At 43.4% G+C, this 12,223-nt stretch overlaps 1 protein-coding gene across 1 annotated transcript in view; it reads left to right on the forward strand.

Annotated features, from left to right (window-relative positions):
• Nucleotides 1-12,223, forward strand: part of LOC119734557 — a 78,669-nt gene extending 66,446 nt beyond the window's left edge. The window contains exons 3-9 of the mRNA XM_038208091.1: nt 4,853-4,954; nt 5,667-5,863; nt 7,063-7,177; nt 7,896-7,994; nt 8,264-8,423; nt 9,271-9,392; nt 10,681-12,223. Coding sequence (XP_038064019.1) covers nt 4,853-4,954; nt 5,667-5,863; nt 7,063-7,177; nt 7,896-7,994; nt 8,264-8,423; nt 9,271-9,392; nt 10,681-12,057 — 2,172 coding nt within the window. The 3' untranslated portion in view covers nt 12,058-12,223. The remainder of the gene's footprint in view (nt 1-4,852; nt 4,955-5,666; nt 5,864-7,062; nt 7,178-7,895; nt 7,995-8,263; nt 8,424-9,270; nt 9,393-10,680) is intronic.

Genomic DNA, 12,223 nt, shown 5'->3' on the forward strand with positions numbered 1-12,223 from the left:
CTGTCATCAACATAGCAAAATTGTAAGATTTGTATGCATTGTTTTCAAAAGTTGCCATCAAGAGTAGCATTCAGTGTTCTTGACCGTATTTGTGCAGGAAATCCTGTACTTTTATGGTATAAAATTAAGTGTTTTCCACAATTGTACTGTACAAGTACAGCATAATGCAAACGGGTATTGAATCACAGCAACATATGCTCTCCGGTTGACGGCAGAATCCAGAGGACCCTCTCTGAGTATATGATGACCCCAGCAGATAGTCAGGGGTTCAGGACGGCATCCAGCTAGAGGGATGTCGAGAGACAGGGCAGATTTGGAGGTGTGCATAAATCACTTACACCGTGCACAACCAAATAGAAGGTTTCAACACCACCCGTGCCTTAGTTCTCTTAAACTGGAGTGATTCATGGTTGACTTGCCGTGATGACACTCTTGAGTCTGGCATCCCTTGACCAGAGGTCAATTGATGGGATGCCGTTGTCCACAGTTAAGCAGTCGAGGATTCCCACCTTTCCACCATCAGGGATGCACGGCTGTGACCTGTAAGGTACAATCCTTCATGTTGTCCTCAAGGACTTCCTCTGCCTCTTTATCCCCTGCTTGAACAAAGAGAGCTACTGTAGATGAAATGAGAACGTTACCCCCCAAGACACACTCTGCCAGTGTCTTCCCCTCTCCAATACCTACTTGTACTACAGCATCCTCTAATGTGACCACATGACATGAAAATACCTACCCACTCATTCTTAGGCCACGTCCTTCAACTATCTGATGCGAAATCAGCCAGAAGATCCAACACGTGGATTTCAGGAACCCCTTTGACACTAGCAAGAATCCAACACGGCTTCTACATGGGTCTGGCACTCTACTTGGGTAAAATCCAACCCTGGTCTGGACCAGCCCTGGTCTGGACCAACCCTGGTCGGGACCAACCCTGGTCGGGACCCTAGTCGGGACCCTGGTCAGGACCCTAGTCAGGACCCTGGTCGGGACCAGGGTTGAGAGGTTCTGATATCTAGGTAGATATCTAAAATCTACAGCCGACCCATGTACACCCCGTTGTAAGTGTGAGAGGTACACTTTGCCAAGCCATGTTCGATGGGGTTCTGTTCTCTGTGGACTCGTGTTGATTTCAATATGGGTAAGGGACACAGGCGTTAGGACACCAGGTCTGGCCTACGTCACACTTGACAGAGGCATCTTGAAGACACTGCTGCAATAATTACTGGAAACAAAGTTAACAATATTTGAAGAAGGCGTGATTGATGTGTGTTTCCAGATTTGGACATTCATGCAAGGTCATCTTGTGTAGGGTTTGGTTGCAACTATGCGGGGATCAGGCAATGAGGAGAATTCAATGTGTACAAGTGACACATGTCACTTGTCATTGGGAGAATGCAAGTTCCAACCAGATTTTATATTGATACAAGTTGTTTGAACCAGAGGACACCTCAGAATCTGCTAAAGTGCTCATCAGTGTACAAAACAGAACAAGAGATGGAGGGCAACCAAATGGAACGCCCAGTCATCAAACGGGAGGCGACATTCTCTCAAACACAGTGGTTCAATCATTACCATGAATGATCTAATATGGCTACCAGGGAAGAGCAGACCAAGTCCTGAGTATGGCCCTGTTTGAAATGGAAAATTGATGTCTGGATGGCTGTGGCTGTTCATCATACATTCTGATGAAAAACCTCAAAACCACAGACACAAACTTATTCAGTCATAGCCTCTCAATCCCATGAAATGGACTAGAGGCTTAAAACCACCAGATGGTAACTGTGTGCACAGAATGGATGAATTTGAAATAATAAAATTATAAAGAATTTGATGATTGTGCAGGAAAGATGTCTCATCCAGTTTGAAGGATGCAGGTAGGCTGTTTTGTTGGACTCTGGATAGAGCATCTTGTGAACCCGCCAAGGTTGCTGTACATGTAGTCTGAGTATCACCCGCTGTCCGATGGAGCCCTTGCCGTAACCAACGTCTGGTGTATGCGAGAGATGGAAACTTTATTTTTTCGAAGTCGACTTTAGAAATTGTGGACTAAGCTGTTGATTGGTCAATTTGGCGGCCAGGTTTTTGAAATACAACAGCGGGTTATGGATGACCCGATAGAAGCTGCCCCATGAATGGCAAGAATTTCAAGACTGGTCTGATATTGGCCAGCTTGTCGGATATTGGCCAGCTTGTCAATTGTCAGGTTGACCTACATGTATGATGTAAGGATCAACCTAATTTAAACATCTATCTGTGCACATACCGGTACCAATAGGGTTCTGCGTTAAGCATGAGGTATGAATGTGCAGAAGGCGGCCGGTCAATCGTCATTAACTTTTAATGTGGCAGATGTACAGTGTACTCAATGCTGAATGCAGATATCGCTGAAGTTTCAGGTGATAGAGAAATACACGTACAAAGCGTTCACAGCAGAGGAGGGACAAACCATGCAACCGAGTGGGAAGTGAAACACCCAATGCTAAACATTGATACTCCACTACTGAATGCAGTCAACATTGTTGAACATATTCACAAGATGAAATTTGCGTCAGGGTGATGTAAATGCAACATTGGTATTTTGTAAACGCTGCATACTCACTGTCTGAGTGCCCATGAGATAAAAATCACAACTACTCGGGCGGGACTCGAACCCACGACATGCTGCTCACCAGTGCAGACGTTTTATCACTCGACCACCAAGCCCACCAGGGTCGGACAGCTGGTTCGACTCTGACGTAGCTGCAGACATAGCAGCCAAACTACTCACAAGATTGGAATTTGGGTCGGGGTGATGTGAATACAATATTGGGTTTTGCCCGTCACTGACGTAAAACACTGCATACTCAGTGCCGTAAGAGCGCCCGCGAGAAAAAAATTACAGCTTCTCGGGCGGGACTCAAACCCACAACCTCCTGCTCTCCAGTGTTTAACCTATTATTCAGCCAACATTATCATATTTATAGACAAGTACTTCTTCGGTGAATGAGAGAACCGAAGGACATTACAATGCTTTGCAGATGTGCAAGTGCTTGTGTACATGTACATGCATGTATGGCTTTACGATAGAGGACAGACACACTAAGTGAGAACAAAAGATCCTTTCAGTCCTTGAGTGTTAATTGGGTCTTTTGTTGAAAACGGTCCTCTATCGTATGATTATGTGCTTAGTCTATGGGAGAGTGTTATATTACAGGGACAATGGAAACACAAAGCATTGTCCTCGGGCCTATCGAAATTCATGATGGTGTGCTCTTGTGTGTTTTCATGCACAGATGTTCTAGGTCTTATAAACTCAATCAAAATTCGGTCAGAGACTCGTTTCTTCACACAGCTGAGAGCACTTTGAAACACATGTAGAAAGTGCTGTACAGATTGCATTTATTGTCATTGTGCACATACTCCACAAACACGTACAGTGGGTACTCCGTGTACATTCACACACTTGCTCTTGACTGGTGTACATGTACATGTAGGCAATTAACCCTAACCACCCCGAATCCTTCAAAATCCTCTTTTGCCAAAGTTGAGGAATTTGGAGGATTGAGGTTACATGGCAAAAGTGCATTACTGATCTCATGGGATGCACTTTGTCAAGGTCTTGGGCCGGAGCTTGTGTGGTTTTTGCTCAGCCATGCATACAAAATAGGCCTGGATTATGCTTGAAATCCTCCGTACTGCTCCAGGATGTCACTGGCCAAGCCTCAACATATTGACAGTCACTGCCGCAGGATTTTGCAGGATGCAGGCAGTGGTCACCCCTCCACGGACCATATTCAAGAAATAATGGAGGAATTTGCAGGACTGAGGCTATATATGCTATGTTTCCGTGAGGTCAGTTGGAGGATTTTGCAGAGAATTTAGCAAAAAGGCCTAAGGAGTAAGGGGTGTATGTGTTATGTGTTAGCTTCTGAACAAACGCCTGGTGTGGCTGTCGCGAGCAGCCTCATACTGTATGAGGATAACTGCCAGAAACACAGGGGCGAACCCCTTCTCTTAGCGATAAGTGTTTGCTGGGTTCTTTTACTTGCATTATACAACACACGGGACCTACAGCTTTATGTCCCATCCGAAGGACGAAGCAATAATGGTTAAGTGCCTTGCTCAAGGGCACACGTGTGCGGGCCCGGGTGTGAACCCACACCACTGTTGCCTCTGAAACACCAGATTGTGAGTCCAGTGTTCTGAACCACCAGGTTAAGTGGAATCCACTGTTGCTGCACAGAGTGCATACCCTAGGCCTACCATCCAAACTTTGTCTTACATCTGACTCCTAAATCCTTCTCCCTGCGCACACAAATACCAGTGTCTTCCTTCGCTGAAATCCTTTCATTCGATTTTGAGGATCCATATATCTTGTCTTCAAATATTCACAACTCTTGTTTCCTGTTTTCTTATATTTTCCCTCAAGTGTAATAATCTTCAGTGTGTGTACATTTAAAATAACTCGTGTATTTATTTAAATTTTTCTTTGATTGAAGAATAAAATATTGATACAGATCATAAATATAACATAATTGTATAAACTTGTGAGCCATGTTGGATCCTGTATTTCTGTTTTCTCTCATTTTTTTTCCAACAAACGCAAGACTAATAATTATTGTTCAAATTTGTGATTAAGTAATCCTGAAACTATTTTTCTCTTCAAGTAAATAGAGGGTACTTTTTTCTCTTATGTTCCTTTGATTTATGCACGCTGCCAGTCACAGCAGTTACATATATTTTGCTGCATTACTGATAACACATTGCCTCTTTTTTTCTATCTTTTCAATTCTGCGAAAAGAAAATATGCATTTTTTCAAAGTGACATTTCAATAATGTGGCTTTTTTATACTTGTCTTTTATCTTGAAGCTGTCACTCTTGAAAGAAGTCGATCTGGAGGAGCATGTCAAGGACAAGCAAGTGGTGGATTGGTACTGCTACATATGTGGGAAGTACTGCACTGGCTGGTCGGTATGTACAGTTTTTGGTTTTCTTTTGCTGTATTTTTCAGAAATAGACAGGTTTTTTTGGGGGGGTAGTATTTTATAGCCAATATTGTTACACTGACCTGTTTATAGTTTTGTGGTTATAGATGCTGGAAAAACCAAGAAAAAAAATGTTGTTCTTGTAGCCTGGTTCCCTGACCCTACTTCAGACAAAACAGCAATTTATAGACGTCGGGGCTTGTCAGGCCAGGGAGCCAGACTAGCTGGCTAATTGCACCCGTTCACGAATGTTTTACGGATTTGATACAAAACTTCAATTTTTTTTTCAAATGACAGCACACCAGGTGCCATGATTTCACAGGATGCTTGAGACTATTATACATTGTTATAGTAAAGTACTTAGGTATTTCATAACTTGGTAGTTTTGCTTTTTGATGTTTGCAAAGTTTGTATATTACCTTTCATGGAGACAGTTGGCAATAAGATTGATACACACTGAGCACCCAAACAAGAGTCTTAGGCTATCTAATCCTGTTTCATCATCATTTGCCCCTGTGTATGGAAATGCCATTTTGTTACTCTGAACTTTTGTACTGTAAGTGGGTTTGAGACATGTAGGATGGTTCCTAGTTAATGCACCAAGGGCTTTGTAGCTTAAGTGAAATCCCTTGATTGAAAAACAAAGGATATGATTCTCTCTCTACCTCCTCTCCCCCCCCCCCCCCCCCCCCCTCTAGATTTACCTGTCTCACATCGAGGGGCGCAGACACAAGGCCACCTTCCAGCGTCTCCACGAGCCCAGCCATGCCGCCCTCAGGAAGGCCCTCATCACCAAGCTGGGTGACCTGCCGGACAAACACCAGGGTGGACAGAAGGAATTCCAGAACTGGGTGAATGCCCCTGTGCCTAGTTTTGCCATCCCGCCGCCCGTGCAGTAAGTGACAACATCTTAAGTAAACGGTTCATTACCTCTTGAGTGATCTCCCATAGGCATTTTGAGGAGATGACAGCGTAGCTTATGTTGTATTGGTCGTAGTCCTTGGCCACATGGCACATTTGGGTTTCCACATGGCTTCTGACTAGCACCTCTTGAGCCAGGACATTGACAAATTACATGTACATGTAGGTACTGCTAGTATAGGGATGGATAGCTTATATGCTAGAGCACTGGTACGGTGGAAGTTGCAGATTTGAATAATGCTCCAGGCGATTTGAAAATGGGACTGGAATAAACTTGAAATGAAGTGTGACAAAGAAATTCGTCTGTAACTGTCCATCCCCTGCTACTTGTGGTGGTGGGAGAAATCAGCGATTTCAAAATCCGGTTATCCTAATTCCGATTTTACCAAAAAGCTCCCATTCACCCTACAGTCATGCCAACAAAAAGTGACGAGTGTGGTGATGCATGCAATACTCTCCACGATAATTGGGTACAGTTTGCGGAATTCAGTGACCAACCGGGCCTTTTACAAAAATATTCTGGAGCGGTCATAATGAAAAAAAAAAAACATTGGTGGGAACTCTCTGATCTGTCGTACGGGCAGGCTAGTACTCATGAACCAAGAAGACTGCTAGCCAGTGAATGCAGTTACAATCAGAGACCATGGAGCAAATGGGGATGTCACAGTTATTTTCTTTAGCCTGTGTCACAAAAAAAGGGGAAGTACGATTTTTGTATGGTTGGTGTCGAATATCCCGTTTCCATAACCGTATAGTGCAATTCAAACCAAATTTTAAAAATCCGGATTTTAATCCCACTACTACAGTGGAACACCGTTATAACGAACACCATGGGGTCCATAAAAAATGTTCATTGATAGTGGTCGTTCATAATAGTGATTGTGAGTTATAAAATAATTTCCTGTTTTGGGAGCCAATGGGGATGTTCGTTATAGCCAAATGTTCGTTATAACTGAGTTTCACTGTAGTTACTTGTGATTTGACTTACAATTTGACTTGTTGTTGTCTTGTGATTGACTTGTGAAAAAGTTGCGCTTGGCTTGTGTTAGAATTGATTACAGCCCTCTGGATTATTACGACATCCAGAGTGGTAGTTGCTGATTTCCATATGAATCATTCAAGGTCTCGGACATTAACCTATTCATATTGAGATTGCTGTTGGTTTAATTTCAGACTGCTTGTCACGTCCACACCCCTCGGCCGTTTGGATCAGGCGTTCTTCTGCGGCAAATGCTTCCGCACCTACGCCTGCACCTACGAGGAGCACATGGCATCAGAGGACCACAAGGCAAGTCGCAATATTCTCTCACTGGCCACAAGCTGGTATGCCCTTTTACGCTTACCCTCCTCAATCCTACAAAATCAACCAGGCAGTTGATTGTGATTGTGGGAGGATTGTGAAGGATTGAGGTTTCATTTACCTTTACATGGCGGCAGTTGAATGATTTTGAAGGATTGAGGATGAATCCTGGCAAATAGAGTACCGAAGTGAATACATCACGCACACAATTATGTGTGTAAAAGACATTAGCGCGTGATTCAGCCTGTGAACCAACACGCGCACGTACTCCATTCATTTGCACTACACTTCCCGCTTCAAAACGACGTCACACTTCGGTACTCTATTGGGCCTAGGGTTGATTTTCCTGAAAGACCAGTGCCAAGTAGGCATAGCCTGCGCTATCTGAAATAAAGTTTTTAAAACAGACAATTTGGAAAAGAAGAATGAGTAATTTCTTGTAAATTTGTTTTTTTGGTGACTATCAATGCATAAAATTTGGTTGGCTAATTTTAGTCAAAGTGTAAGCGTGTTGTGATGGTATATTGTTTTAAAAGGGGAGTAATTAAAGCTGTATTGTGTAAACAGGTACACATCTAGTCATAGTGGCTTATTGACAGACGCCATTAAACATTTTTTTTCCCCTAAGACTTTGTTCAGTTTACCACATCTGTTTACGAAGATGTGATTTTCGTTTTTACTTCTGTTCTTTTGTTATTTATTTCAGAGATATGTGAAAATTCGACCCAAGTGCACACTGTGTGACCTGACCTTCTTGAACGTGAAGTGCCTACGCGGTCATATGAAACTGCTGTCCCACATTCGGGTAAGTACGTGTCCTCATTCAAAGGCACAAAGGAAGGTGCATTTTCCAAATTCAATAAAGGGCAGACCTCTATAATATATGTCTCCAAAGTTTGCCAAGTTTGCTGACAAAGTACTTTTACTAACTAGCCGGTTCCAACGAGACAAAAATTCAGCGAAATTCTACTGACAGTCTGCTGAATTTATCACAGCTTGCACTTGAAAATCCCCTTTCAGGTGTTAAAAGTTATACAAAAGATAAATAATAATAATTTCTTGATTAATTTGTAGAAGGCTCAAGAGAGCGAATTGGATCCTAACGTGCAACAAGGGGAGGATGACTACAATGAGAAGGAGGTTGAAATGGAAGTAGAGGAGAGTATTGACGTTGAGGACGGGAAGGAGGTTGATAGTGACAAGAACTCGACCAAAGAGAAGGCCGATATCGTCGGTATGTACAATCTCTCTTCACAAATGGGTCATCTCTAACAGAAACCTTAGCCAAGTTTTTTTATTTGATTGGCTGTATGAGATTTCCTATTAAAACACTTGAATGTAGTCAGTACAGCCACAGTACGTGTACTAGCCTCGAAGCCCTCGATGTGTGTCGTTCTCTGTTTAACGTACAAATAATGAATGTTTACGAGTGCAATGGTAAGAATAATTTCATGAGGTGACACAACCATGAGGTTGTGTCACCTCATGAAATTATTCTTAAAATTGCACTCACAAACATTCATTATTTGTACATTTACAATAAACGGAGAAAGCCTGAAGCCTGATTCAGACTTTAGGCAAGGAAAAATCACTTCGAAGAAATAACATTTCATGAAATCCTTCCCCATATGTGGTCAGGTTTTTAGTGGAGAAACAAATCAATTAACAACCCTTTATTGACTGAGAAAATCAACAAAACCTTAAGTCGGTTAAAAAAGTAAAGTTTGTCTGTCACGAGCCAATGAGCATGGCCTATCCGTCCAGTATTTCTTTCCGGTTTCGTTGGCATGAAACGACTGAAAATGCTATTACCCCCGGGATTGCATGTCAGACCATTGCAAATTTAATCCCAGCTAATGCTGTTACCCGTTTATACTCCTGGGTGGAGAGAGGCAAGTGCGGATAAAGTGGCTTGCCCAAGGACACAACACATGGTCAGCAGCTAAATTCGAACCCCTGACCCTCTGATCATGAACCTCGAACCCTAACCACTAGGCCACACTCTCCCAAAATCTGTCAACTGGATGATATCTGTGTATAATTTAGAAATTAACATCCGATGTTTGTCATCTTTTTTTCAGGGCCGGAGTTCATCATCCCCATCACAGGTTTCTTCTGTAAGCTCTGCTCCAAGTTCTACAACAAGGAGAAGGCAGCCAAGGCGGTTCATTGCCGGACGCCCGTCCACAAGCACAAAGTCAAGGTGAAAGGACGGCAAACCTTGATAATAATGATAGTGGATATTTATGAAGCCCATGTATCCACCAGGACTGGTGCTCAAGGTCCTACATCATTATTACCCCTGCTCATTGGGCCCAAGAAACATTCCAAATACCATCGTAGCTCCCTGGGGAGCATACAGCTCGATGCAGCCTGATAGGCGCAAGGAAGCTAATCCAATCACAGTAACCATCTCTGCCCTCACAGGTACCCATTTACTCCTGGGTGGGGAGAAGCAATGAGTGACAAAGTGCCTTGCCCAAGGGCACACACACCATGACCCCGGGCTGGACTCGAACCCACAACCTGCAGCTTTACCCACAGAACACAAATCCAATGCCCTTAACCACGAGGGCATAGCACTCCACTCCATAATGCTGTAGATACAAACCAAACCACTTGATGACAACACTATGTTGCCTACCAACAAGAACTTCGTGAGAGCATTTCTTCGTCAAGCCCTGTTCATTACATGAAATAGTAGGGAGGTTTGGCAAGCGAACGGATACGCTTACACTTACATTTAGCTATCCGTATCTGTTTTTTACTTACGTGTAGCGAGCGAGATATGCGTGTCGTCTGCACGTATGACGTCATACGCCACTCACTATCCGCTAAACGTGCAGACGACACGCATATCTCGCTCGCTACACGTAAGTAAAAAACGGATACAGATAGCTAAGCGTAAGTGTAAGCGTATCTGTTCGCTTGGGAAACCTCCCTATTAATGCACCAGTACTGTCTACTTAAGCAATGGTGCTTGATAGAAATGACAGAAAAGATAGATGAACCCTCCCATGCTAACATGCATTCTGAGCCATGCTGTTGGGTCAACATTGGTCAAGTGATCATTGGTGTGTTATAAGTATACCAGGGGAAGTGGAAGGAAACTTTGACTGTTGGTGACCTTTTAAACAGCAGGAGGTTAAAAAGTTAAACAACTTACAAGTTGAAGTATGTTTTACTGCTAGCTGCAGAGAAAGCTGTTTTTAATTATGTAAATGTCGATTTCCCCTCCTTTTATCCCCATGAGCCACCTTTTCATGCTTTCTGGTTTTCGTTACAGCACCTACATTTGATACCAAACAATTTTTTGCAATGAATATACAGTGGACATCGCTTTAAGTGGACATAGTGCAGGGTGTGAAAATTGATTTTTGACACTTCATAGAATTTGTAAAATGTGCCTCAGATACCTTCATTTTCTTAAAAAAAAAAAAAAAAAAACCTGTTAAGCCACAAAAATGAAATATGTTTTTTTTACCCTGCAGCTGTACTATGCCAAGCGCGTCAAGTCATCCGTGGCCAGCCTCAAGGCAAGTCCAGGGGCGCCGATCAGTGAGGATAAGGTGTCTACAACAGGGAAGACCAGCCAAGAGAGAGATGATGGAGCCAAAACACATGCTCCTGCTAACAAGGATGTCCCGGCCACGAAGGATCCCCCGTCTAAGAAAAATGCCACTCCTGTGAAAGATGCACCACCAAGGAAGGATGCTGCACCCAAGAAGGATGCTGCTTCCAAGAAGGATGCTGCGTCCAAGAAGGATGCCCCACCCAAGAAAGACGTGGCACCCCAGAAAGATGCCCCACCCCAGAAAGATGCCCCACCCAAGAAAGATGCCATGCCCAAGGAAACTACAGCCAAGGATGCCGCATCCAAGAAGGGTGCCCCGCCCAAAAACACCTTGCCAGCAAAGGATGCCACTCCAAGTAAGGCCACCACGACCAAACAAAGCATCACGACCAAACAAGGCACCACGCCCAAACAGAGCACCACACCCAAACAAAGCACCACACCCAAACATGGCACCACACCCAAACAAGGCACCACACTCAAACAAGGCACCACACCCAAACAAGGCACCACACCCAAACAAGGCACCACACCCAAAGAGAAAATAACGGCCAAAGAGAAAACAACACCCAGTAATGATACCGGGTCCAAGAAGGATGCAATGACCATTAATTCTGAACGAGATGCATCTCATGTCTCTAGGAAAAATGACAGAACTGCTGACAGGACTCTGACACCGAGAGAGAAATCCTCAAATGACACAACATCCAAAGAAACACTTCCAAGACAGCCAATACCAAAACTTGTAATCTCCATTCCCAAGATGTCCTCATCAACAATTGCCGCCATGAACGGTACCAATTCCCAAACTTCAAAAGAAAGAGTTTCGAAGACGTCCACACCCATATCAGCCACGCCCAAATCAGCCACGCCCAAATCAGCCACATCCAAATCATCTTCATCGGAGATCAACAAGGAAGGTAGAAAAGCCGCTTTGACAAATTACGGAGACTCCAAATCCAAGACATCCTCTGGTTCAGATGCTGCAAAATCTGCCAATAAATCAAACCAAAAGAATGTCGCCAGCAAAACAGATACGCTTCAGTCACCAACATCCAAAGAGGAGAGGAAAGAGTCAGGCTCCCAGAAGAACAAACATGAGGAATCTGATCCGTTGGAGGAGGAAACCAGTTCGACCGCTGAGGAAGATGAAGAGGGTGAGTGGTTGGGGGAGATGCCGGATTTTGACAATATGATTTTCATTGATGAAGTCGGGGAATCAGAAGAAGAGGAGGTTACTGAGATAGAAGAGGATGAAGAGGTGTTTGTAATTTCAGATCAAGAAGAAAATTAAGTGTTAATAACTACGTGTATAGTTACAGTGGGGTAGAACTTCCACTGTCTTTTTTCATTTTAATTTGTTCATATAGGGTTCATGCTTTAAAGCTACAGTCCATCATTTACAGCTATCCAAAAAGTAACTGACGTAATTATTGTTGAAAAGCATACTTGTTTTAAAG

This window comes from Patiria miniata, unplaced genomic scaffold (genome assembly GCF_015706575.1).
Source record: "Patiria miniata isolate m_02_andy unplaced genomic scaffold, ASM1570657v1 HiC_scaffold_27, whole genome shotgun sequence".
In the NCBI taxonomy this organism is placed as follows: Eukaryota; Metazoa; Echinodermata; class Asteroidea; order Valvatida; family Asterinidae; genus Patiria; species Patiria miniata.